We start from the raw sequence: 26,258 nt of genomic DNA, 5'->3' as shown, positions 1-26,258 counted from the left end.
CCGAGCCGGTCCAGTCCGGTCCCTGACCCCGGACGTCCCCCGTCCGCCCCCTCCCAGAACGAATTAATACACAGGTGCAAAGTTTAAATAAATAGGCCAAGCAGGAGGAAGGTTTCCGCTTGCAAATAAAATAAAAGACAAGAAAGGAACCAGAATTAGAATCAGAACCACCCGCCGCTGCTCCCCGCTCCCTCCAACCGCACGCCCGCTTCCGTGGGTATTTGCATCCCAATCCGGAAAATCACCAGCACCACACCACCAAGAACAAACAGTATAACAACACCAACAAGAACCCGGCCAGCATATCATATCGCGTAGCCCGCCTGACGTGTCCTCGCAGAACAACAGAACGCGGCGTGATCTCGCAGACGCAGAAGTGGTCTCGTCTAGAAGCAGGAAACAGACGACACGAGGAGAGAGGGAGCGGGGAAAAGCACCCAAGGCCACGCAGGTTGGTGCGCGCCTCTCCCTCCCTGTTGCCAGCCGAGCTTCGCCAGCGGCGGAGGGTGGGCAGATATGATGGTGGTGTGAGTATGTAGGTAGGTAAATACGTATATACCTGCGTCTGTGCGTAAGGTATGTATGTACGCGTTGTATGTATGTGTAAATTGGAAATGAGAATGCTGCATGTCGAGTGAGCCTCGTGGACTCGTCTCGTGCCGCGGAGGCGGGAAAAGGTAAGAATTAAGACGCGTGGGTTTGGGTGGTCAAGGAGGGTTCGCGGCTGCTAGTCGGGATTCTGAATGACTCGACGCGGCGACGCGCCCGTGTGGACCAACGGCAGGTGTCCGGCTGGTTCCGGCGTGGTGGGAGGATTGTACATTTTGCCGTACAATACATCTTCCCCCGAAGAGCCGATGAGGTGAAGTGCGCAGTTGGTGTGGCCTCGAAGACGTGCGGTGTGAGGTGGCGTGACGGTGATGCGTGCTGGATCGGTCGGCCGTGACGTCTCATGCAATCGTGGTCATGTCGTCGTCAGATCCCCCTCGTTCTAGGACTAATCCCTTTCCCCTCTCCCCGAGTTTCCCATGCCGAGCCCTGCCCTCCAGCCGCTTCACCCCTGCTCGTAGCCCAGTGCACCGCCGTCGCTCTATCCGTTCCGAGGGAGACACCAACCCCACTCCGCCCATTCAAATGATATTCGCGATGCTGATCCTCTCCTGGCTCTTGCTCTTCCCGCTGGTCCCCGCCGTCGGACTGACCGACGCGCGGCCCTGGTTCGGCCGCTGGCCCGGCGCCGCTATCGGCGGCAACGCGGCCATCTCCATCCTGGCATCCTGCGCTCCCATCTCCACTTTGATACCCCCATGAGGCTGGTGCTGGTGCTGAGGCTGGTGCGGAGGCGGATGCTGATGCTGGTGCTGGTGCTGCGGCAACAGAGGCGGCAACGCCGGCGGGGGAACAGCAGCAGCAGGAGCAGCAGCATTCCACCCCTGATGCTGCGCCTGTGCCTGTGCCTGCACCGGCGGGTTCGGTATCGCCGCGGCCGAAGTCGTGCCCGCGGCCGGCCCCAGCTCGCCGCTGGCGAGCCTCCGCAACTCGCTCTCCAGCCTCTCCCAGCCGGCCATGCCGGGGCCCCAATCCCACCGCTCCTCGCCAGTCAGCCCGGACCTCGCCTCGGCGCTGTACAGGCTGAGCTTGCCGGGCGCCGGCGCCGGCGCCGGCAGCGGCGCGGTCGGCTCGCGCTCGGTGCTGCCAGCCCAAACCCAGGCGGTGTCGAGCCCCGCCTGCATGTCGGCGCTGACGTACGCGAGCAGCTCCTCGTCGCGCATCAGGGCGTCGTGCACGGCCGCGGGCGAAGGGCCGTGTGGCGGCGGCGGCGGTGGCGGTGGCGGTCCGTACGGCGACGGCGGCTGCGCGGCGGGCGGAGGAGCCTGCTGCTGCGAGAGGTAGGCTGCGATCTCGGCTCGTCGAGACGACAGCGCCGAGATGAAGAAGGCGAGGAAGCGGCCGCAGGGGACGGCGACGTCGCGGTGGTTGTTGATGGCGGCGAGAGCCCGGGTGCATTCGGCTGCTTGCTCGAAGCAGCCCGTCAGAAGCAGGATCAGGGCGCAGCGGAAGACGTGGGTGGTGAGGAGGGCGGTGGCGCCCTCGGCGAGCGAGGCGGTGGAGGTGCGTGACAAAAGCGCGGCCGTCTCGAGCGCCGTGTGCATGCACTGCTCGATGGCTATTAGCCGGACATCGGGAGGGCATGATGGAAGCAGGTTGTGCCGGTGCAGGAGCAGGCGAGCGTGGAGGAGGTAGGTCAGGGGGTTGAGGAAAGTGGGTATCAGGGCGGCGGAGCTCGCGGGGTTGCAGGCCGGCGGAAAGGTGCGCCGGCACGCGGCGAAGTGTTGGTCGAATGTCGCCAGGCGCGTCGGCGCGATGACGGGCGACGCGAGGGCCCTTCCCAGTGCCGGGTAGGAGCGCACGACATGAACGATGGCGAGGAGCGAGTGGGTGAGCGCTTCGACGCCATCCGGAAGCCGCTGGCCGCGTTCCGACAGGTGATGGTCATCGATCGCTGCCGGCAACGAGACGTCGCAGTCGGAATCGTCGATCAGCATCGGCCTCCCGAGCTCGACGGCCAGGCTCCGGTCGAGGATGTAGATTGTCCACCATGTCCTCCGGCGCATTTCGTTCTCGATCAGGGACGCCGTCGCGGGCTCGGCATGGAGACCAAGGTCCTGCGCCACCCTGACCGCGCTCCCGAGCCAGCTCCACGCCGCCGACTTCAGGTTCAGCTCGTTCAAGGCGATCGTGATCAACACCAGCGCGCGGGCGTGGTCCAGGTCGAAGTCGTTGCACCACGGATCGATCATCAACCGCGCCGACTCCAGCAGCGCCGGGGCCGGATATACGCGGTTTTGCTCGTCTTCTGCAGTGAAGAGCCTGCCCACGGCCAAGACGGCGAAGAACATCGACATGAAGGCTTGGGAGACGCGCAGCGGGTTCCCCTGGCGGTAGATGTCGTCGATCGTCTGCGTGAAGGTGGTCCAGTGCAGGATCGGGGTCATCGAGTGTGTCGAGGCGTAGTAGGCCCGCAGCAGCGCCTCGGTGGTCTGCCGCGGCGGCAGGGAGTGCTGGAAGTCTCTCAGCTCGGGGGCCGCAGCCTGCCGGTAGGGGACCGGCGGCTTCCAAATCCCCCGCGAAAAGTTCCGCAGATTGGATCTGACCCGAGCGAGGTTGTGGAGGCCCGCCGGCCGCTTCTTGCGCTTCGGGGGCTGGCCGATCTCCGGTAGCTGCAGGGGCAGCTGCTCGACGCCGTCCACGTCCATGTCGAACTGGCGGCCGTCGCGCTCCTGCAGCATGCGGCGGAGGCTGCTGTTCTCGCGCCGGATCCGTTCCATCTGCTTCTCGAGGTCCTGCACCTGCTTGATGGACGACATGCGGCGGTTGGTCTCCTTGGTAAACTGGCACTTGACGCCCCGGCTTGAGCACTCCGAGCAGCTGGTGGTCTCGGTCGCATCGCATTTGACCTTCCGCTCCCGGCACGCATCGCAGCTCGGGTCCTTCCTCCTTTGCCGGTACGCCCGCTTCTGGGCCTGCATGCTGTTGCTGCGGGACGCCGGAAGGTGCGCATGCGACGGCCGGGGCGTACCGGCCACCGATTCGTTCGACGGCAGGGATTCCCGCTCCATGTATGACGTCGTCGCCGACGTAGCAGGCGTGTAAGGCTGGAAAGGGCCGGGCGGAGGATGGTGAGCTGAGGGGAGGGGTGGTGGGATAGCTCGGGGGTGAGAAGGCGGCGGCGGCGGCTGGCTCGCTCTCGCGCTCGGGATCGCGCTGCTATCGTGTGCATTCGATCTCACGAGGCCGCCGAGGTACTGCTCCCCTGCCTTGGGCGACGTGGCCGACGAGGCGGCGGACGAGTCGTAAGGCCGCGCTGAGGGGTTGGGAGATCGAAGATACGGGTTGTGCGACGCGGACGCCATGGTGTCGGCTTGTTTGGAGAGACAGTTTCCGGCAGTCTGGTTCGGAACCGTCTCCGCGGCGTCCCCGAGAGGATGGAGTCGCGGCAGCTGCCGATCAAGAAACATACAGACAGAGGGGAGGGAAATTGTCGGGTGAGTGCGAGGGCAAGAGTCGCCGAGATGTTTCTTGTGGTCAGCAAGTTGCTGCGCGAAGACTTAGACCCGAGACTAGCCTGCCTTGCTCTCCGACTCTGTTCTCCCTCCACACCCCGGCCGCTCCAGTCCACACGCAAACCAAGTGCAGAGTGCGGATGTATGGATAAGCCCACACACCCTTCGATGGAGAACCAAGCACCACAGAGCTCCCCGCACTCCACACACTCAAACAAGACGGCGCAACCAAGCCGCACACGCACACGCAGGCAGCTTGCTGCACGCACGCAGGCACGCACACAAGAGCTCTTCGGCTTCCCTCAAACGGAGGCTTCCGTGCTTGGTGATGCCGCTGGCAGGTGGTCCACGAGCCCTTCCCCACTGCAGGCGAGTAATTTCGGTCGAGTTGCAGCCGGAAAGCCTGGCGAGGCGGCAGCAGCCCCCCCGCGGTGTCGTGTCTCAGATCCTGGCCGTTCTCGGTCCCGTCCCAAGCATCCTCCAGGACGGACGCCCCGTGTTCAAAAGTCCCGGGGTGGTATTTTGCGGTGTTGCAACGCCGTGCAACCTTAATGCCGCTCTGAGCCCGCAGGCCGTCTGCCGGTGTCCTCGACCCAGAGGCTCGCTCAGCCAGGGAGCAGTCGGGGTGGTCGGCAGCTGAGCCGTTTGGTGCTGGGGCCGCCGCAATACAACCATGCGCTATGAAGCGGGCCTTTTAGTAGCATCCGTGGGTGGCCGGCAGGGATCCCTGAAGCGCATCTGGTCTGCTAGCTTGCGAGCTTGCGGATCAGCAAGTCGTGCGTCGGACTGGGGTGCGGCGCCGGCAAAACCGACGCGGCAAAGGCCTGTGAAAAAGCCGTACCAACGCGCAGTCTGGCGTGCTTGGAGGGTGCTGGAGGAACGAAAAACGGAGCAGGCAGGCGGGCCAATACGACCGAACCAGGCGCTCGCCAATGCTTTCGGTCGCCAGTCGCCAGTCGGTCGTTGCCAGTCGCCGGCCGGGGAGTCCCTTCGGGAGAACGAGGCCAAGGGGCGGGGATGCTGGCAGCAAGTCCTGGAGGCGGCAGAAACAATGGCAAAGCAGGCGAGCCTGGCGAGGATGGAGGATCCGTGAGGCGCTGCGCGCTTGCACCCGTTTCCGTCTCTCAGCGGCGGGGCGGCGGCAACGGGCACATGCAGCAACGACGACGGAGGCGCGGGGTTGGGTGACGTGAAGGAGGAAGAAGCGAGGCCGTTGAAGAGCGCGTGCGTTGAAGCAGCGGAAAAGCAACAAAGTTACCAGGTACTGGAGCAACGTCCCCCATGCTCCCCATTCAAGCTAGCGTAGTTAGTTGGCAGCATCCAGGGTTCCAGTTTGAAATCATACCGCGGTCGTTTAACTACCTGACTTCGTTACAATACAACTGCTCGGTCTCGATCCAATAAGTTACCATGCCGGGGACAGGGTGCGAGAGGGTGTCCACAGTACGGAATAGACGTTCTGGTTATGCGTACGGTGTCAGCTACAGACCAGCGGCTGTGCCCGGGATCCGGCTCGTGGCGTGGAGACCGAGACGAGGAGTTGGTTAGCGCTGCGCAGGGATTGCTTCTCCGTGCTGACTTCCCCTTCCAAAGTTTCGCAAGGGCGACAGTGCTTGAGAAGTTCGGTTTTGGCAGACGCTGCGTGAGAGCTATCCAGCTGCCAGGGACACAAATGACAGACTGGCCTTGGGTTTGCGTTTCCAGCGCCACTGCCGGAGGGTCGTGAAGACGTTTGCTGTGCAGCAAGCCAATCCTCTGCAAAAACGAGTTGACGGGATGGTGTACGGAATACCGAGTACTGAAGTGTACTGTGCCGCATACTCCGTTGTTACGGATTACTTCTAATTAGTCGGGAGGTCGGCAAGCTGGACACCGATTGACAAGGCTCTCCTCGCGTGGGCGGCTCGGGAGTCGGGAGCGAGCGAGGGTTGATTGTATTCCGTACAGTGCGTGGTTTCCGGGGGATTTCAGCCTCCATGGGCGAAGGTGGCAGTCTTTCCAAGATCCGATCCAGGCCAAGGTGTTGACGGCGGCCAACAACATCCTCATCTCTACCTGCACAGTTATGCCCGAACAAGTGAACTGAAGACGCCCCACATCCCCGCTGGATCTTGGTAACGATGCGAAGATCCGCCCGGTGAGGTGAGGTGGGCGAGTGGTGGGTACCCCTATGACGGTTGTCATCCGCTGCGGCGGGACGGGCTTGGGACCCGGGTAGGGCCAGGTACAGTACACTTCAGGACCTGATTTAGCAGCGGGTATCTCATCCCAGGAGGAGGTAAGGCAGTCTTGGAGGTCTTCCACCCAATACCCGACCGTATCCCATGTGCGGAAACTGTACAGTACATACAGAGGCGTGTGCTCAGTAGCAGTCGGCGATTCGAGCGCCACGGCGTCCTGGCTCCAAACGAACTGATCATGTAGTTAACATCAATCCTGAAACTGGAAGAAATCAAAGGGCGGGATGGATGTGGGGTGCTTCATTCATGTGCGGCAAGCATTCGGAATTCGGCTCGCCAAAGGAAGACACCCCATTGATCGAACGTCTTCCACGCATTCATTCCAATGGGGGTCCACCGGAGTGCAGTCTGCACCAGGCTGGCGCCGCTCCGCAGGTGGGTTCTGCTTCGTCGGCCACTTGTTCCCCCCTGTGGCTTCTCGTCGGCACACATCAACAATTCAATTGCCCAGGTCCGGGTCTGCCCTGCAATACTGTGCACAGTAATCAGACGCGGGTGGACGAATGCAACGTGAAGTCGCATTTTGGGGAAAGAGAACCTCACCTTGCCTGCTCCTGTTACTTGTTCGTTTCTCTGGTGTATTTTGGCCTGCTTTTCTTCCGCTGGCAATGGCGGCGCCGGCTCCCGTCTCCGGGCGCTGGCTCGGCTGAGAACTCTAGGGATATGGACAACTGGCGATCACGACGCCGTGTCGCTTCTCCGACGGTTCGTTGTTCTGGTTCGGTGTTCTGCGCGGCCGAGTCACTGGCCACCAACTCCCTCCCAACAGCCTTTCGTCCGGAGTCGACAGTCAATGCCGAGGGCTAGAGACCGTGGAGCTGCTGGGCTCCGTGCAGATTCGCAAATTAGTGCGCGGAGTGGGTATACTACTTCGGTACAGGCAAGGATTCTTCAACACGCGGGCCATGCTCAGCCTGGATCAACCGGCAACGGGAGGTTGAAGCGGCCCAGTGGGGAAGTGCAGCTCGGGGTCGGGCAGGGAAGGCGCTGGCCAGGATGTCACTGACCATCACACCCTCGCGCCAACCGTTTCAAAAGGAGCCAATGCACGAGACTTTGGTATCCATGGACCATGGGACATTGCCGAGCGCTGACTGTCGATCGGAACTGAAGCACTGGCCAACCGGAGGACGCGGCAGCGCTCCCGGTTCCGACTTCCCGGCTCTGCACATGTCGGTCGTGTGCAAGGGTCGCACGCTAGGTGAGCGCACTACGGAAATATTTAGTGAAACTAGTGTAAGTTACACCAAGTGTTGTGTTCTTGTACGCTACCAACGGTCAACCATGGTAACGTTAACTACCAGTGTAACTTATTGTATTCCGCACTTTCCAACGAGATCGTGCGTCCACGGCACAGCAAGCCTCACTTACCTCTACACTAAGTATCTGCTGACATAAGAACACGCAGCGGCAAGCCATGATTACACGTCTGAATTTCGTGGTGCGCGACCGTCAACGCTGTGGTGGCGGCCCACGAGGGGCTGTAAGAACCAGCCCTGTTCCTGCCGAAGGAACCTGGAAGTTCCGCGCCAGCCATGCAAGTGACGCTCGATTCAGCCTAGACCGCCCCACCCGGCGATGTCTGTGTGTGCTACCCTGCGCCGCAAGGAAGTACCTCCGTGTCTCGCCGTTGATTGTACCGACCACGGTACTCTGGCACGCGCAACGCTCCGCTCGGGTCGAGGAATAACGCGCAGGGAAGTCGCAAGCTGAGAAGGCGCCTTTCCTTGGCGCAGAACTCCGGGATCCGTGCCGTGTTGCAACAGCCGAACCAGGATTGCAAACAGGAGCAGGAAGGCACGATGTCCCAACAAACGGACAACATTTCGAGTTTAGGAAGTCACTTCCATCCACAGGCGCCTCAAAGTTCGTTCGGTCTGTCCGTTTCTGCGCCCCCGCCGTCCACTGCAAGCGTTTGATCTCAGTCAAGGGTTGCCACGCCGCGCTGGAGCGAAGGGCTCCCGCACGAGCTGGCTACTAATGACAAAGGACATCGGTCGAGCCCGACCGTGGGTGGGCGCCGAGTGTTGGACAGCGTGCTGCTGCATATGCTCCTGATGTTGAAGTCGCCGACTGCCAGGGCTCGCACCGCATCCCCAGAACAGGTCAAATCAGCGAGCAAAAGCCTGTTGGCTGACGAGCCTCGGCTGGGGTCGCGCAGACGATACCGTTTCGATATTATGCAGTGCAACCCTCCGGGTCTGTTGGCGGCGGTCGATGGGGCACACCAGATGAAGCATCAGGCATCAGAGGGAGCGGGAGCCCGACCACGGGGTCCCGAACCGACGGACACGAATGAGTGGTTTGACTGGACACGGTAAGCGCTGACGCTCTGGACCACATTCCACGGCAGAGACACCCGGCGAGCTCACGGCTCACGGCGGAGAGGCTGAAGGGATCCGCGCACACGCTGCACTCCCCCCGCAGATTGACGGAACGCAATAAGATTACGGAGTAAAGTCTAACATCGAATTTTGCATCACATTCGTGTAGTGTATTTTCCACGCGTCCTGCAGCGTCTTTCTGCCTCCAATCCAAAGCCTTTGGGCCTTGGAGCGACTTCATTACGTCGACAGTTCAAGTACACAGCGGATAAGTCCGGTCCATGGCTGGCTCCTTCGAAGCCACCAATTTTCTTACAGCAGCCAATCGGATGCGAAAGGATCACAGAGCCAACTCTTTGGAACAACAGAGGTGGGGTGGTTCAAGTCAGCCAGAACCTCCCTTGAAAGTTGAAACAACCTCTAGTGGTGTAGTGTCCACGACACTAATTCGGACTTCGGAGCCGAGAGAACAAGGATTAAAGTCAACTCCACCCAAAGCTCTGCGCTTCACTGCCCTCTGGATGCATTAACTGACGGATTTTTGATTTTTAAACTAATCCGCATTTGCTGACACCCGCATCGCCGACGTTGCTTTCGGGGCCACAAACACACAGACCTCGTCGTAGACGCTATCCGGCCGATGGTCACCAAGTCGGCAGTTAGCCTGAACAATGGCGTGCCCCTGTCGGATGCCTTCCGAGTTCAACGCCGCCGATCTCAGTTCTTTCCATCTGTCCACGCTGGCTGACCGTATGGATGGGCACAGTATATACACTAGTACTCCGTAACGTTAACTTAGTGTAACGACGCCTCTTGAAGCAAAAGCAAAGGGGCTGAGCGGGCGCAGAGCGCAGCCCGCCCGTCTTTTCCACGTGCCCGACGCTGCCTTCTGCTTCCCCCTTTTACTCCTTTCGAGACATCTGGAATGTCGCAAACAGAGCCGCTGGCCGGGGCACCCCTGGCCGCAACCCTCATGGCGCAACCCGACGAGACGGAGACGACAAGCCCAGTACCATGTTTACGCACGCTATGCCGCCGCCGCCGAGCCTCAAGGCCGACTACCTAGTATAGCCAAGCTTACGTACACTACAGACTAACGTGATGCGGTCACGGAGCAACAGAGAGACCAATGATCTTCGTGATCCCAGATGCCTGGGAGGACGCCGGGATCAGCGAGATCCAGCAAGATGCCGGCCAGCCGAACCTGGCGCCCCAAGCGTCTATCTACACTACAATACCACCCAGAGCAATAACTATGTACAACTCTCCCTCATCATGTACTGAGTAGCCTTCAGGGCCTTACAGCTGGGCGCTAGAGCTTCTTCGGAGAACCTTTTTGTTGTCCTTCCAGACCCTTTAAGCATCATTTGGGTGTCGATGGGCTCGGCATCGATCACGACGGAGTACGGAGTATTCCCCACCATCTCAATTCTCGAAGCCAGCCCCACTCTCTGCCATTCACCTCCTCTTTGGACCGGCAACTGCCGGGGCGCGAGTGGGTGAACCCCGGGGTTACCATATCACTAGCGTATCCAGGATGATCCCGTCGAGCCTCGGAGACAGCTCCAATGTCTGCCATTCGAGAACCACAAAGGTCCCCAGTGTACCACAGTACGCAGTATGTCCGCCACAGAAAGTACCTGATGTACGGAATATTCCGTACATGAGGCATCCAAGTCCGCAGGACGCACCGTGCGATCTGCGCCGAAGAGGGAACAATAAGCAAAAGCCCAGACACAGGGACGGAGATCCTCTCGTCCCTTTTTTCATGATCGAATGTCTTGGTTCGTTTGGCCGACAGGATCTGCTGCACGTCGGTGGCGCGCACTGCTCGGTGGTGGCTCACGGAAGCTTTCCGAATGCTACACTAGCGGACGGAGAACACTACACTAACTAATCAACTTAGTACGCACTACATTATACTACACTAGCTCACAACCTCTGGAACGAAGTGCGGATACCAAGCACGGAGATATTTCCGCTACGACGCCGCATCCTGGCTGTGTGTCCAGAGGTTCAGCAGTGAGGCACAGCACACCCTCCAACCAGAGTAGAACATGCTTGGTCAGCCATGGTCACTTCCTGGCTGTGCAACAACGATCCAGGTCATACTTATCGGTGAAATAGCTTCTAATTACGCAGTAGAACGTCGCGAGCAATAACACATCATCCCAGATTCCCGACCCCATCCCCCATCTTCCTCCACTTACACGCCGTTCAAGCCAGACATCTCTCTTCCCCGAAGCATGAGTTTCGGTTGTGCCCTTCCTATGTGTGCATGCGTAGAAGGTCGTCACACAGGAGGGGTGGTCAAGCCAGAACTTTTGTGGATGGTTTCAGGGGGAACCCGACCAAGCCTTCCGTCGCACAGGAATCGTTGGACCTGTGACTTCAAGACAAATCTAGCGAGAACTCTCCCAGTTCCTCAACGGTTTGTCGTGTGTTTTGTTATAGATACACTGTGCTATTCTCATATTTGGGAGGAGAGCTCAGTGTGCGCCCCATTACTCTGCTGTGGAGATATCATGCCCTACGATGAGAGCAGCGCAGGTTGTTGATGACCTTGTCCAGCTTTATGGCTGTATCTTCTCCTGAATAAGGTGAAATGCCCATGGTTCAGGTTATTTGCCAGAGAGAAGTTGTTATTGCGCGATTTCAGTGATGCGAGCTATCAACGGCGGTTTTGACGCCCAATTAGGGGTTCAGGGGTAATTGCAACAAGACACCACGCAACATAAAACCGATGCGGATATATGTGCAAACAACAACCAAGACCCCTCTGCCCCAGTATGCATTTGAGCCAGTCTACAGAACTTTACTCCCGAAGAATGCTCTGCAGAAAGCACTTCCAAACCCTCGTTCCCAGAGTTTCTCTCTCCCCTGAACACCAGCCAGCTCTGCAGCACGGAGCCCGTGTGGACAACACAAGCGAGATCCGCCCTTTACCAAGCATGGCTGACATTAAGACTGACACGACACGGCCCCTCGCATACAGCGCTCCCTCTTTGTTGGTCCCGAACCGAGGCCTGACCCACTCCGGCACGTTCAGCTCGGCCTTCCTCAGTCTCCCGCTCTTCGCCACAGCCTGCACCGCGGCAGCCTCGGCAGTAGACCCATCACTGAGAGGCCTCTGTTCCGTATCGGAGGCTTCCGTATTGCCGCCCTCCAGGGGAAGCTGAGAATGACGGCCGTTCGGAGCAAGGGATCGGATATGTTGTTACAGTTGTTACACAAGGTTGGTCCCGGAGACCCGAAAGTACCGAGTCACGGCTGATGCAGCTAATTCTTGCGTAATCAAAGACCCGAAGCTGCATGCTGATGCATTCCAGGGCTCGAGAACATGGAGACGCGAGCCGACGACCTCGTCCCGGGGCGGTCAAGACTGAGTTGCGACTCTGGACATGCTACTGGAATACTTACCGGGAATATCAGGCCATCCCAAGGTGACGATGGTCGTCAGCTGGGTGCTTTTGTTTCTATTCGAGCTGGAACCATCTTTCTGGACTCTCACCCCATGCAGAGTCTGGACATTTGCTCCATCGTAGAAGTTCTAGTGCCGTCGACACGTCTGATGCCTGGCGTGGCTGCAGGCGGCAACACGAGATGCTGTCGGCGGAGGCTGCCGGCACAGACATCTAACTCCCGTCTCACATGGACAGTTCCGATGATCATCCGGGTTTTCACAGCTGGATGCTTACCCAATCTTGTGTCAGGTAAGACAGGGAAAGGGTGGCCTGACACCGATACACAACTTCGATGCACTTCGCCGCCGGCCTCCGCCAGGCCGTGACACAGCAAGAGCCGTGGAACATGACACGAGGAGCACTGCTGCACCTAATAATACACGTTCCCCAGAGAAACATGTGTCGGCCTGGGCAAACGGGACAAAAAGTCTTGGATGACATGTCCAGAGGATCTTGGCCTCCCGCAATCTGGATCGGGGATTTTCCACCAACGGCGGCAGAGCACGGTTGACGTTGCCGGAGGCGCATCTCAGAGCCTCACGCACGTCGGCTTAGCACGGCCGATATGGAAATGCCAATGGCTTCGTTATGTCGGCAGCCACAAATGTGTCCCGAGAGGATACCCAAGCAGCAGCCGGTGGCCCGGCCAAGCTGGCAGATGCAATATCTCCCGACCTATTGCACGTATTGCGGAGCTAAGGAACCAAGCAGCACCTCAGCTTGGCGACAAAGATTGTCTTCGGAGATGGGGAAGCGCCCGTGCTGCAGGCTGCCGCGCGGAAGCCTGCGCCTATATGCTGCAACGGTACACGGCGCCACGGCCCACGGCTCATTAGCGACAGGCAATATGCGGTTGCGCGCGCGCGGTACTTTTTTCTTCCCAGCAACGCAGATCGCCAGAGATCCGATCGGCGACACCCGAAGTGCCCCTGCCCGGCGCACATGGTCGGCTCGCCACCCGATTCGGCCGGGCCCTGCTGTGTGTGTAAGCGATTAGTTATTCCGCACACCGCTCACGCTACCGGCACCGGCAGTTCACCGCGGGGCTCTCTGGCCCGCAGCGTGGCGGGCAATGCGATTTTTTTTTTTTTTGATCGTGATTCTTGCTCGTTGCGGCGATTCAACCAAAGTGAAAGAAATGGCGGGGCCGGAAAAAAAAGGAAAAAAAAAAAAAGGAGGAATCGGTCTTTCCTGCCAAAGAAAACGAGACGGTAGTTATCCGCTGACTTCCAAGACACACAGTATTTACCTAATTCCGGACACGGAATACCAGCCGGGCCACCGGGAAGTGGGGCGCTCGGCAGCCATCTCGCGCTGGAGGTTATAGAGGTCCCGCCAAGACTAATTTCGGCCAATTGTCGGCAATGTTTTTACAGCGTCAGTACCCCGCCAAGACCGCCAAGGGGTTTGCACTATCGCCACGGGTTAGCCACGGGTTAGTTCGCCGGGGGTACGGGGGGCGGCGCTAGCCCCCCGCTGGTTAGGATTCGGGTTAAGGTTAGGGTGAGGGTCAAGGTTAGGGTGCGGGTTAACTTCGTTTTCTTTTTTTTCGATTTGGTTGAGGTTTAGTAAAGTTGTTGCTACGAGTCTTTGCGATTATGCATTGTCGATGTTGCTCTAAGTCGTCGTGGCCCCGCTCACCCCGTGGCGATTGTAAATACTTGTAAGCGGCAACCTCCGAAATTAGTCTTGGCGGGACCTCTATAACCACGACCCATCTCGCTCCGAGGGCAGGGGCGCGGCCGCTGGTGCGGGTGGCATCGGCTGCGGAGCATTGAGGGCAGGATCCACAGCGGGGGGGGGGGGGGGGAGTCCACTCTCACTCCTTCCACCTTTCCCCCCAGACAACAGAGAGCAAAGTGGGGCATCCCCCGGGACCCGTCACCCTGATCGGTGCCGAAGGCCAATCCTCCAATCTCCGGTATCCGGTATCCGGTCTCTGGTCTCCGGTCTCCGACCTGCGATCCGGCGCCATGCCAACCCCCGGCAGCAGCGCGGACTGGGCCGCATGGGCGTCGGTGCCCTGGACGCGACAAACCGACGACGACAGCACCGGCGCTGGCACTGCCGCCACCATCGGCTGGCGCAAGACCGGCGTGCCGTACCTCCCGCTCGGCACGGCCGGCGCCCAGCAGACTCTCGACTTGTGGCTGCCCGCCGCCGACACTTCGCCCAATGCCCCGCTCCCCGCCGCCGACTCCCTCCCGCGCCGCCCCGGCGGCGGCACCTGGATCGTCTTCATCCACGGCGGAGCCTGGCGCGACCCGCTGATCACCGCGTCCTCCTTCACGCCCGCCGCCACCAACCTACTCCGCCGTGCCACCACCACCACCACCACCACTACCGAGCCCAACATCGCCGGCCTCGTCTCCCTCAACTACCGCCTCTCCCCGCACCCGGCCGCACCATCCCAAACGGCCCGCCACCCAGACCACATCGCCGACGTGCTCGCCGCGCTGGCCTTCCTCCGCCGGCTGGACATCCTCGCCGCTGGCCCTCCCACCACCACCGCCACCACCACCACCACCCACCACCCCCAGCACGAAAGCCAGCCCGGCTGGATCCTAGCAGGCCACTCCTGCGGCGCCACCCTGGCTCTGCAAGCCGTCATGTCCCCAGCGCGCTGGGGCCTCCCCGTCTCCGTCCCCGTCCCGTTGCCCGGGCCGGTGCCCAAGCCCGCCGTGGTGGTCGGCTTCAGCGGGCTGTACGACCTGGCCGGGTTTGTGGCGCGGCCGCCGGCGGGGTACGCGCACCTGCGCGAGGCGTACCGGGCGTTTACCGCGGGCGCGTTCGGGCCCGACGAGGCGGTCTGGCGCGCCGTGTGTCCTGCCACTTGTGAGGGGCGCTGGGTGCGGGAGTGGGTTGGGGATGCGGAGGAGGAGGAGGGGGGTGAGGAGGGGGAGGGGGATGGGAGTGGGGACGGGGATGAACAAGGGGGAAAGAAGAAGGAGAAGAGAGCAAGGGGAATGGTGGTGTTGGTGCAGAGTCGCCAGGATACCCTCGTGCCGTATCAGCAGCTGGAGGCGATGAGGGCGCGGCTGGAAGGGGAGGAGGCGGCCGAGGTGAGGGTTATGGAGGCCGGAGGGGACCACGATGAGATCTGGCAGGAGGGCGGGCGGATGGCGGAGGTGTTGTGGGAGGTTGCGGGTGATCTGTGAGCGGGGCGCAAGTGTTTGTTGTTGAGCTGGGAGGAGGGCTGGACTAGACGGAGAGACAGGTCTTTTAAAGGAAGAGCATATTTCGGAACTAATGTATGTAAACTGCAGCAGAAATAGACACGTTAGGTGGGAAGTTCAGGTAATTGTTGGCTCGAAAGTCTGCTGTTGCTGGGAGAGGGGTCTCGCAGCTCCGGAACCCTACGCTTCCTGATGAGACCACCACAGCAACATATTTGATCCTTGTACTCTCTTCCCTGTACTCAGAGTCAAACGCCACAACCCGCTCATGCCTCGTAGTTAATTAGTCGTGGAAAACTGACCACCAACACGCAGGCCGGTCGATATCACCCGGAGCCGTGTTTGCATCTCCAACACTCCCTGTCTCTGGCGGCGGGAGAAATAACTACGCTGGCGGGACGGGCCTAAGAATCGCGAGTGCACTGGTGAGAAAATTAGGTCGGGCCTTGGCCAGATTCATGGAGCAGAGCTCGCGTCGCGCCTGGCTTAAGTTTCTCCAGCAGAGATGCCTACGCAATATGGCCATGGCAAAGTGTTTACCCTGCTGCTTCACATTCAAGCTTCAACATTCATAGCAACGAGTTTAAAAATTGATATTTATCTTCCGTTGACATGGGCAAGGGGGGTGGGGATAAACGAGCGTCGCTGAGTGTTGACCGAATCAGCGCACTACGCACTGGTCATGACACTGGAACATATTGCTACTACTACTATTACTACACTACAGGCAAGCCGAGGACATACAGAGCGAGCCAAGCTATGTTCTAGCCACCCATGTGCTACTCGACACCATGTGCTACTCGACACCGCAGCTAGGGTGGGCCCCCAGCCTAGCCCAGCCCAGGCGCCCGTCCGAGACATCCTCTAGGGTTTTGTGGCACCAGGTACTACTGTACACCAGCAGATCTATCCGAGTCCACAGGGCCACCAATCCTAGCGAGTCAACTCCCTCCTACTCCGGATCTCCATACAGCCGCGTCAGCCCCCCGGCGAGACCGTGCATGCGCCTGCCGAGCAGGTCATCCGAGCTGGCCAGCTTCACGAGGCTCTTGTCGTCCTCGTCCTCGTCCTCGTCCTCGTCCTCGTCTTTAGCCCTTCCGCGGCGGGCACCATTCTTCTTGCGCCGGCCGTTCCGGGGACCGGCATCTTCGTCGCCGCTCTGTCCTGTAGGGGTGCGGTCGTCATCATCACTAGGTGGCTGCACACCCTCCAGGTCTGCTGCTCTGCGGCCCCTTTGCAACCCGGCGGCGGCGGCCGCTTCCCGCGCCGCCTTCTTCCCCTCCCCAGTGCCACTGCTCTCTCTCGCAGCCCTAGCCGCCCTCAACTTGGTCATGCTCATCTCCAACGGCCGGTCCTCGTCGCCGCTCGACTCCTGCCTAAAGTGATGTCTTCCCCTCCCGTTCTCGCCCTCGGTCCCACCCCTCTGCGGTTTCCTGAGCCGCCGCGTCTCTTTGTCCCTCTCTTGATCCCTCCTCTCCGCCTCCGCGAAGATATCCTCGGCCCACCCGGCCGTCCGCTCGATCAGCTTCCACGCGGGCGGATACAAGGTGGGGAACTGCAGGAAGCCGTGGCTGATGCCGGGGATCAGCGCGACCTCGGCCACGTCCTTCTCGTCGAAGCCGTCGGCGAACGCGTCGCTGTCCCGGTACTCGAGGCGCTCGCCGCCGCTGGCCAGCAGGGCGGCCTTGACGCGGCGCAGGCGGCCGGCGAAGATGACGGTGTCGTCGACGAGCGGGTCGCGCTCGCCCGTGAGGAAGTAGGTCTTGGGGAAGCGGGCGAGCAGCACGTCGGGCGCGAGGATGGGCGACAGCAGGTAGTCCTGCGAGAAGTCGGGCCGGTTGTGCGGGCCGACGTACAGGATGATCATGGCGCGCATCATCTCGGGCGTGAGCACGCGGTCGTTGAAGTACGAGATCATCGAGGACATGGCCAGGCGCGTGCGCATCGGCTCCGGGTGGTGCGAAGCGCCCGGGTGTGGTGGGGAGGTCAGCGGCCCGGGGGCCGGAGTGGCGTCGGAGGTGGTGGGAATGGGAGGTGGCACGGCGGCGACGGGGGATGGGGGCGCCGGCGGGCCCTGTTGGACCTGGCTCCACGTTGTCGGGCCCGAGTGCGCGTACTCGGGCGCCGCCGGGCCGCGGACGTGTTCGGTGGTGGAGGTGACGGAGGAATCGGCGGAGATGCCGGCCTGTTGACCGCCGCTCTCGGGGCTGGAGAGGGACTTGGATGACGGCGCCAGGTCGTCTTCATCGTCGGAGTGGTGGGGCGTCCCGACGAGGTCGTTGTACTGCGACCTCTTGCGCTGGATGATGCGCTTGTTGGTCCCGCGCATGCGGCGATCCTTGATCAGAGCCATCTGCTCGTCTGACATCCAACTACCGATGTTCATGTCGAGCGAGGGATAAGACAGGATCAGCCCGGCAGGGACAGGGAGGTCGGTCTTCCCTTGGAATCGACGAGCCGGCGACGAGCCGCTCTCGATGATCATGAGCGTGGTCGACGTCGCCAAAGTCCCGCCAGCGCTGTCGCCGGTGATGACCACCCTGGGCACCTGCGTCCCGGACAGCCCGATGCACCGGCCGCGGGTCTCGATGATGGTCGTGTAGACGTCGTAGCACTCATTTAGCGCATACGGATAGGGATACTCGGGTGCCTTCTTGTAATCCAGGCTCAGGACCGGCAAACCGGTCTTGGTAGCCCAGGCAAACAGCTTGTCGTCGTTGCACCTGGGGTCCATAGCCACGAAGCCGCCGCCGGGGATGTCCAGGATGATATTGTTGCAGTGCTCCAGCTTAGACAGGGGCCCGTCAAAGTACAGCCAGGCCGAGACGGGCTCCTTGTAGTCGCTGGCGGCGGGGCGGGCGATGTGAACCGGCCGAGGCGGCCACTTGGTGAGACGCGGGCGCAGCAAACTCTGGAAGAAGCGCAGGTATGGTGACTGGTGGCCCTTGTTCCAACTGATGCGCATGTGCTCGACCGTGATGTTGCCGCGCACCTTGCGCACCTTCTCGTCGGCCTGCTCAGCGGCAATCATGTAAAAGACCGAGAAGACGATGCTCGCCAGGTCGCGCAGCGGCTTGTTTCTGATCTTCATGGCGGTCCAGAAGCCGGCGTCCAGGGCGGTAAGGACCCAGGTGGCGCGGAAATAGGTGGCATCGTACATGTTTGTCAGCGGGTCGGGGCTCGCGAGCCCGACGAGGGTGCTGAAGTTGCGGGCCGCATAGAGGTAGATCATGGTGACGACGACCGTCTGCCATGCCGTGAGCCGCTTGGAGAGCATGCGAGACAGGAAGCGCAGCGGCGGGGGGCCATGCTTGTTTCCTCTGGACCGATCTTGTCAGCGGGATAGGTACAGGGACCTCAACAGCGAAGGGCTGAGCACATACCTGACCAAGTAGGCGGACCAGAAGGCGAGCACGGCGAGGACTTGTAGCCTGCGCGACTTGACCGACGGCCGCCCCAGCAAGTGGTCTATCATGTTGGCGAGTCCCGGTCCCGGATTAGCTTTCAAGTTGTCGTCGTTCACACAACACTACTTCCTAGTCCCGGCTGCCCGTCCTTCGACATGGGCCTGCGGTGCGCCGGGTCTAGTTAGGACGGGGGCACCGGGAATCGGACGGTGGTTGTCCGGGACACAAAGAACCGAATCCCCAGCAATCTGAATCAGTGAGCCAGGAGGCAAGCGACGCGGGACGAAGTGGGCCGAGTTGAGGAGTCAGGGATGCTGTAAGAAAGGAAAGAGGAACTCTCATCAAGGGGGGCGAAGGAATCGACTGTCCCCGAACACAAAACGCCGTCGAGAACGGAAAGAAAGGGAAGCAGTGACTTTGTACGGGTAGATGCTGATGCGGCCACCTGGCACACGACCTCGCTGTGGGCCACAGCACGAATCACGACTCATGGCGTCACGGGGAAGGGGAGGGGAGGAGGCGCTTCGTCTGACATGTGAACATCGAACAAGGAACAATCCCGCGGTGCCGAGCACTCCGTCTTCAGCGCTGCGGCGCTGGCGCTGGCGTGGAGCGTTAAGTTACAGCGTGGGGTAGGTGGGGAGTCCCACTGTGGGGGAAGCGCTGCACCGTCTGCAGCCGGAACATTCCTGCTTGGTGGGTAGAAGTCCGGTTTTCGAGCGCCACCTATCTCATCAGGCGCCATGGAGTAAATTGCCAGCCTCATTGCGTGTGTTGCGAGTATGTAGCAGATATTGACGGCAGATTCGGGCAAGAAAAACACTCCTCTGTATCTGCAGTATGAGGAAGGCGGCAGCCGCATATAATTGATTCAGAACACCCCACAGAGCGTATGCATTCCAGTGGTCCCGAGGTCGCGTTCGCGGCCTCCAGGCGCACTGCCACTTTTGCAAGACAATGTGCGCCTTGTATGGAATTGTTACATTGTGTGTGCACCTCGGCGAGTCATTGCTTGCACCAGAGCTTGCTGGCAATCTTGGTCAAACACGAAGGGAAGGGGAAACTGCACTGGGACCCCATAACTTCCAGGTTGATCCCATCAAACCTGATAGTGCGCGAGGAATGTGATTGTCGGGTGGCTGCCGCTTGGCTGCCGGCATGTGTAAAGCAGCGACATCCCTCCATGGAAACTCCGTCGGCCGCGTCGCCAACACGACGTGCAACCGCTTCCCCAATTGCGACCTCCAAGCTGAGCGACTTGAACGACCAAACTCTGCTGTTCTCATCTCCCAAAGGGAGTAACGGGAAGCGGAGTCAATATGGACAAACATGCTACACAGAAGAATGCAGAGGGAAAGCTTGGTTGCAGCTCCAATCCTTTCTCCATGGCTCGACCAGCGGCCGGGCACACAGCGAAAAGAGGTCCATTTCTGGAGAAAGACAGCAAAAATTACGACCGGAACGGCCCCGAAGGACAATTCATGACGGCTAGCACCACGATGTGCAATGCAGGCTCTCCGCCATACGGCGCGGTGTTCTTGATCTCCGCGCCGTCAATCAAGGTAAGTATGAAGAAGAAAAGGAAAAGAAGAGAGCAAGATTTGGGGCCGGGCCGCGGAGATTATGTAGTCGGGGGTAAGTGGTCTGTGCACGCTTGCAATTTGCAAAAACTGCATGGGTGCGCAATGTGGCCCGAGCGCTACCTACTTTCAAGGGTCCCGTGATTCTCAGCCAGCCCCTTTCGACCATCCCATCACCTGCTCATCATTATCTCGTCACGCCCCAAGTTGTTCGCGCGGAACACCGACAGTACCCTGACTCTCGCCGCCTCATTTGCTACCTACCTTGTGGTGATGCTCACTCAAGCCTCAAGCAGCTTACAGGCCCATAGCTTGGCCGCGTCCATATGAGCCTCGAAGGGACAGATCCACGGTGACACCCACGGCAATGACGTCTGGTCCAACTACCTGGTTCTTGGTAGTTTCCTTGTCCTCTTGGTCATTCGTCATGTCAACATTCGCAAGCCGTTCAAGAGCCAAGTTTGGCGGCTCTCAGCTAGGCCTTCCGTCCCGCAACCACATCGGTTGACGCAGAGGTAGACGGATGCACCTCTCGCATGTCGGATGCCGGGCATGGAAGTGACAATCTCCCCACACCTCAACGCCAGTTCAACCCGCAGCCCATCACCCCCGCCGGCTTCGCTCTCTCTCTTCGCCCACTCAGATATCCTCGCAGGAATCCACCGTGGTCGTGACCGTCACGCTCGGCCTCGGCGCCGTCGTCACCGTCCCCGTCACGCCGAAGCACGAGCACGCCGAGATGTACTCGGCCGCGTTGGCGCAGTTGGCCGCGTACTCCGGGATCGAGCTCGGCACGACCGTGACCTGCCGCCCCGCGAGCGCGGCGGCTGCGTGGGCGGTCGGCGTCGGCGTCGACAGGTCCTCGTCGCCGACGGTTACCGTGACGGTGCTGTTGGGTGGTGTCGGTCAATATTATGCTTCTTCCTTTCTTTGCCAGTTTGAGCATGGATATGATGAGGTGGGGGGTAATCCAATCCAGTGGTGATGGTGGGAGGGCTCACGTTGCTGCCGGAATGACGGTCGTGCGCAAGAAGCTCGAGCAGTCCAACGACCGAGACGCCAGGGGCAGCAGACCCGGACGGGTGCCAGTCACCGCGCGGTTGCAGTTGTTGCCGGCGCAGTGGCGGGCCTCCAGGACCGCCGCGGCCGCGAGGGACACTAGGGAGAGAGCAGCGGCGAGCTTCATGCTGGCTATTAGAGGGGTTGCCGATGGTTGAAATACTCACGGGTGCCGTGGGTAAGGAAGGACATAAGGTCCGGTTTGGGTTGGGTTTCTGCCTTATACCCGTCCACCACATGGGTTCCTGCGGTTGCCGGGAGCAGTGGGCTGAGCTGCTGGCTCTACCGGGCCTGTGTCTCCGGAGCGGATCGGATGGGGCCGAGTCCGAACGGGCAGCTCAGGTAGCGAGCGGCTGAGCCAGGGACGCATGTGCGTCTTGGCCGAGCCGGGCAGACGCAGTGTCACGCCGGGCCTGGCTGCAAGCTAGCCATATTCTCCTCCGGAGGATGGCGCCTCGTGGTGCGGGGCGATTTATTGAGTGGTCATTGTGGCACACCAAGGCCGTAGTTGAGTCTTGGCCATCCTTGAGTGCTGCCTCCTGCCCGAATGTGGGCTTATTGTGTACAGGATACAGTATCTTACCTGTGTACCCAGTCCTGTGACAGTACATCGTAGCTAAAACGGAAAATGCCAGCAGAGTCCAGGCCATTGGGAATGTGCCTGACAATCTCCCGCACCACTCGCGGTTCCTGACGATCAATAACGGGTCCTGCAGCCAGCCGTGTTCATCGTCCTCGTTCGACTCGAACGGAGTGCACCGGATAATCTGTGATCGATGCGGGGTAGTCGATACGCTCGCGGATCAATGCGACCCTGCGTTTGCTGTACATGGCTTGGGAACCAGGCCAGACGGAGGGGATTCGCACAATGAGGCGAGTGGACATAGTACGGAGTACTCCCTCCTACCATACAGGTATGGAACACAGGACGAAGGAACGCCGTAGCGGCGATTCCACCAACGCTAACTAATGGAACCAAGTGCCAATGGCGCGCGTTGTCTCCGTGAAGAGGAGGGCTGCTTCCGTCAAGCTCGCCTCTGCTTGTCTCACAGGAAGATGGGGAAGAGACCAAGCCTCTCTCCGCTCGCCAAATGAATGCCGGTCTGCGTACTTTATACAGTAGCCAAGTCCGGTGTCCAGGTCCGCGAGTTGCATTCCCTCTTAATATCTGCAGCCAAATGCGGGAACCTACAGCGCGGATAAAAAGAGCTGAGCCCTCGATATTGCAACGTCCAAGCGCCGGGCAAACCTTGATGGTTGCAGAGAGCGCAGCCGAAATCCTTTAAATAGATCTATCTGACTGGCGCCTCGACTTATAACTAGATACATATATGCTGCAAACTCTCTCAGCTCCGCCACCGGCAACCGCTGTGGGCACGCCAGTGCGGGTAAACGTGTGTGGATAGCAAGTAGCGCCAACATCTTGAGGGGGCACACATCGAAGGAACATAGAATAGACCGGTCCGTCGAGGTAGAACCTATGCAGTCCAGTTGTATCGTGCTCGATGACGCCTCAAAAACCCAAAACCTTGCCGAAACTGACGGCCAGAGGAGACCCGCGCGCAGCGAATGTGCCCAGAATACACCATATCTACACATCCTTACCCAACAAGAATAGACTCGGCAAAGCCAACAAAGGCCAGTCAGGGTCTCTCTCGCCGTCAAACACTCCACACAACAACACGGGAGAGACTGTGCCCTGGAACTACCAACCCGGCTCCATTCAGTGTCCTCGTATATGATCTCCCAGGTATGTTCGCGGGCCAGGCCTTTCCTAAAGCAATTTCCTTCATTCACCGAACCTTCATCTCATAGCGCGAATGAGAGGGGAAGAAGATAAAGAATAGACAATCGAAGGAACAAAAAAAAATGAGCAACAACGTCCAGCTGAAGAGTAAAGACAGTCGACTAGGCCGGCGCGCATGCATGCGTGTGCTTCGGCGGGCCGGCGAAGGCAAAGGGGGTATCCAAAAGAATCCGCAGGGCAGCATCAAATCAAGCAAAACAAAACAACAATGTCCCATCACATGTCGGCCAGAAGGATGCCATGAAAATGCCATGAAAGATCCCAACAAAAAGATCGTCCTCGTTCCAATCGCCTCAACCTTCATTTAACCTTCATTTAACTCTCCACCCTCACGCCCCGGTGCCCGGCCCCGACCCCGGCCCCGGCCCCGGCCCCGGCCTCTGCGTTTGCCCCTGCGTTTGCCCCTGCGCCTGCCCCTGTGCCGCAGCAGCCCACCCGGCCTGCGCAGCCGTGAACCCAGCAGCCGTCTGCCCGGCCTGCTGGCCCGCGCCGTCGTAGTACCCATGCGTCTCGGCCGCCTCGTCGAGCGTGGACAGCCCGAGCCCGGACAGCCCGACGGTCGGGCTGGTCTGTCCCGGCGGCGGCGGCATCGACTGCTGCTGTGGCTGGCGAAAGCCGTCGCTCGGCCGCCGGGCGTGTCCGTATCCTCGTCCGCCGCCGCCGCCGCTGGCGGGTGTGAAGTCGTCGCTGTTGCTGCGGTGGTGCGTGCCGGGCAGTTCGGCGAAGAAGCCTTTGGAGGCCTCGAGCTCGGAGATGTGGCCGGTGGCGCCGGCGGCGGCGGCGGCGGGGACCAGGGGGGTAAGCACGCTGGCGTGGGCGCCGCCGTGGTCGCTGCCGTCGGCGGAGAGCTCGCTGGCGTTGCTCTGCTGGCGCCAGTGGTGGTAGGCGTAGCCGTGGTAGGTGTTGGCGCTGTCGGCGGTGTTGCTGCGGATGCGGGCGGGCTGCATCGGGGATTGGTGCTGCGGGTAGGCGGAGGCGCCGCCGGGGATGTTGTGGACGCGGGCGGGCAGGTCGAAGTGGCCCGCGTTGGAGTCCGGGCTGGCGTGGCGGGAGCGGTCGTCCATGTAAGGCGGGAACGCGTTCGGGGACGCGGAAAAGCCGGTCGAGTCGGAGCGGCCGCGCGTTGCGTCGAAGCCGGGCTGCGGCGTGCCGGAGGCGTTGGTGTTCGCGTTGGGGTGGACCATCAGCGGGTCGACGCTCATGTCGTCCATGTCGGAGTGCAGCTGTCGGCCGTAGTGCTCCATCTGCGCCTGGGACTGCGACTTGGTTTTCTTGCCGCTCGATGAGCCCTGTTTGGATGCCCAGGCCGCTTCGGCCCGCTTTAGCCGGCGGATGATGAGGAAAGCTGCGACCACCACGACTATCAACAGGATCACCACGCCCGCGATGAGGCCCCCAATCGCTCCGCCGCTCAAGCCACCACTGGGCTCACTCGTTGGGGAGCTCGCGGGGACTTTTGGCACGGTAGTCGGGATGAACTTCGCGGCCGCATTGGTGTTGTCTGTTGGCAGGCCCGTGGGGGGGCTCGGGGTTGCCACCGTTACAGCCGTTTGAGTCGTGGTCAGGGTGTGTGTACCGGACGTCGTTGTCACGGTCTGAAGGACGGTCGTCGTTACCGGGGCGGTTGAGTAGCATGCGTCTGCCGCACAGCCCATTCCGGTCGGGCAGCATCCATAGTTGAGCGAGGACGGGCAGAGGTAGTAGTCACTGGGACAATGTAGGTCTGAGGCGGCGACACCTGCTGGAGGAATGCATGCGTCGCTATCGGCGCAGATGTAGCCGATGGGACAGCAGCCCACTGCATCCAAATCAGTCGGAGAATTCACCAGCGACGCTGCAGCGCAGAACACTCACCTCCCCCTCCCACGGCCGCACAAGCATAAAGCCCTGTCGACCCGCAAGCAGACGTCGGGCCGGTTGTTGTCGCGTAACACGAGTCCGTGGCACAGGCATATAGAGAAGGGCAACAGCCGCCGCTCAATGTGGCCGGGCACATCGTGTACTCGCTTGGACACGTCCCTTCATCCCTGCGCCCCAGGTGCGCGGTCACCTGGGCCTTGGCGACCCAATGCACATCTCTCCATTCCCGCCCCGCATGCGCCGCCGATGCGTCCCTTCCGACAAGCGCGAAGAGGAGCAGCAGGGCGCAGGCCGGACACGACCAAACGCTGCGCATGGCGGCCGTCGTCCGTCGGGCGGCAGGGGGAGCGGATTCGGTCTCGTCAATCGGTGCTTATCCGGGGACCACCCCTGCCGGTGTCTTTGCGCGACTGGGTGAACCCGGCTGGGACGGAATTGCGCAGGCGCAACAGCGGCGCAGGCCTGGCGTGCTCTGAAGTGTAGTTATACCGGCGCAAAGGAGCTTCCAAGTCGCTTGTCTCTCGTCGGTCGGCCTCTGGTCTGATCTGGCTCGCTTGAAAAGGACACCGACTCCAAAACCACGAGAATCGGGCAGGCAGCCTCTTTTCAGGTTTGTTTGCTGAGCATGAGCGGGGGGCTGAGCCTGCAGAGGGGCGCTAACTAAAGTGCACCCGGCGTGAGCTGATTGGGACTTAGCACCACAATCGGGAGTGGGTTGGTCGTCAGCGATTGCCGGGTCTTACCCACCATGCCACCTAACGTGCAGCCACACCTAAGTTGCCGCAGTACCTTACGTAGAGTACAGCGCATAGTGTAGTAGGGCTGAGAAGCAGCTAGCAGAGGCTCGAGGGAGAAGAACACTCGTCTTCAACTCTGTAGGGCCCTTCCAAGCTGGGGGCATCGAATGGGTTTTGCGCTGAGCAGGCATGTGGCCCTTCAGGCCCTGGCCATTGAGGACCGATCGACCCAGAGCGGCGGGAGACGATCGTCGGATGGAAAGAGAGCAGGGGGGCTTGTCGCCCGCTGCGGGCTTACGACTTTCCATAACGGCGCTGGAGCAGCAACCCTCCGGTGGGCTGTGTCCGCACACTTAGCACGCTGGTGATTGGCTTGAGGTTAGCTCTCCATCAGGCCTGCCGCGGTAGCTCCCTTCTCCATTGGCGGGCTGCCGCACATCTCTCGGTGCTTACTCCCTTACTTACCCCGCGAGGCATGCAATGAGGGAGGCTCCGGGCTCTGGATCGGGCGAGGCAGCCAATAGCACGACTGTGAAAGCA

At 60.6% G+C, this 26,258-nt stretch overlaps 6 protein-coding genes across 6 annotated transcripts; 2 read left to right on the top strand and 4 right to left on the bottom strand.

Moving 5' to 3' along the window:
* Window positions 1–1,130: 1,130 nt before the first annotated feature.
* THITE_75868 (uncharacterized protein) lies at window positions 1,131–3,914 on the bottom strand (the record flags this gene model as incomplete). Its single annotated transcript, XM_003658058.1, has 1 exon — window positions 1,131–3,914. One exon carries the CDS (start codon window positions 3,912–3,914, stop codon window positions 1,131–1,133), a length of 2,784 nt encoding a protein of 927 aa, XP_003658106.1.
* Window positions 3,915–6,629: 2,715 nt separating this feature from the next.
* On the top strand, window positions 6,630–8,762 carry THITE_117019 (uncharacterized protein; the record flags this gene model as incomplete). Its single annotated transcript, XM_003658057.1, has 7 exons — window positions 6,630–6,679; window positions 6,787–7,009; window positions 7,074–7,152; window positions 7,185–7,540; window positions 7,713–7,787; window positions 8,230–8,621; window positions 8,732–8,762. The coding sequence occupies 7 exons, from the start codon at window positions 6,630–6,632 to the stop codon at window positions 8,760–8,762; spliced, it is 1,206 nt and encodes a 401-aa protein (XP_003658105.1).
* A 5,303-nt stretch (window positions 8,763–14,065) lies between these two features.
* Window positions 14,066–15,250, top strand: THITE_124700 (uncharacterized protein; the record flags this gene model as incomplete). Its single annotated transcript, XM_003658056.1, has 3 exons — window positions 14,066–14,582; window positions 14,646–14,953; window positions 15,047–15,250. 3 exons carry the CDS (start codon window positions 14,066–14,068, stop codon window positions 15,248–15,250), a joined length of 1,029 nt encoding a protein of 342 aa, XP_003658104.1.
* An 878-nt stretch (window positions 15,251–16,128) lies between these two features.
* On the bottom strand, window positions 16,129–18,643 carry THITE_2124598 (uncharacterized protein). The gene has a single exon (XM_003658055.1). The coding sequence runs from the start codon at window positions 18,498–18,500 to the stop codon at window positions 16,221–16,223; it is 2,280 nt and encodes a 759-aa protein (XP_003658103.1). The 5' UTR covers window positions 18,501–18,643; the 3' UTR covers window positions 16,129–16,220.
* Window positions 18,644–20,547: 1,904 nt separating this feature from the next.
* On the bottom strand, window positions 20,548–21,441 carry THITE_131920 (uncharacterized protein; the record flags this gene model as incomplete). The annotated part of the gene is made up of 2 exons (XM_003658054.1): window positions 20,548–21,144; window positions 21,257–21,441. 2 exons carry the CDS (start codon window positions 21,439–21,441, stop codon window positions 20,895–20,897), a joined length of 435 nt encoding a protein of 144 aa, XP_003658102.1. The 3' UTR covers window positions 20,548–20,894.
* A 1,998-nt stretch (window positions 21,442–23,439) lies between these two features.
* Window positions 23,440–25,642, bottom strand: THITE_2124593 (uncharacterized protein). Its single transcript, XM_003658053.1, has 2 exons — window positions 24,976–25,642; window positions 23,440–24,919 (listed from the first exon to the last, which is right to left on the bottom strand). Exons 1-2 carry the CDS (start codon window positions 25,295–25,297, stop codon window positions 23,451–23,453), a joined length of 1,791 nt encoding a protein of 596 aa, XP_003658101.1. The 5' UTR covers window positions 25,298–25,642; the 3' UTR covers window positions 23,440–23,450.
* Window positions 25,643–26,258: the final 616 nt, after the last annotated feature.

Source organism: Thermothielavioides terrestris, chromosome 6, assembly GCF_000226115.1.
Source record: "Thermothielavioides terrestris NRRL 8126 chromosome 6, complete sequence".
Lineage (NCBI taxonomy): Eukaryota > Fungi > Ascomycota > Sordariomycetes > Sordariales > Chaetomiaceae > Thermothielavioides > Thermothielavioides terrestris.
This window is presented reverse-complemented; position numbering and strand designations above follow the sequence as displayed.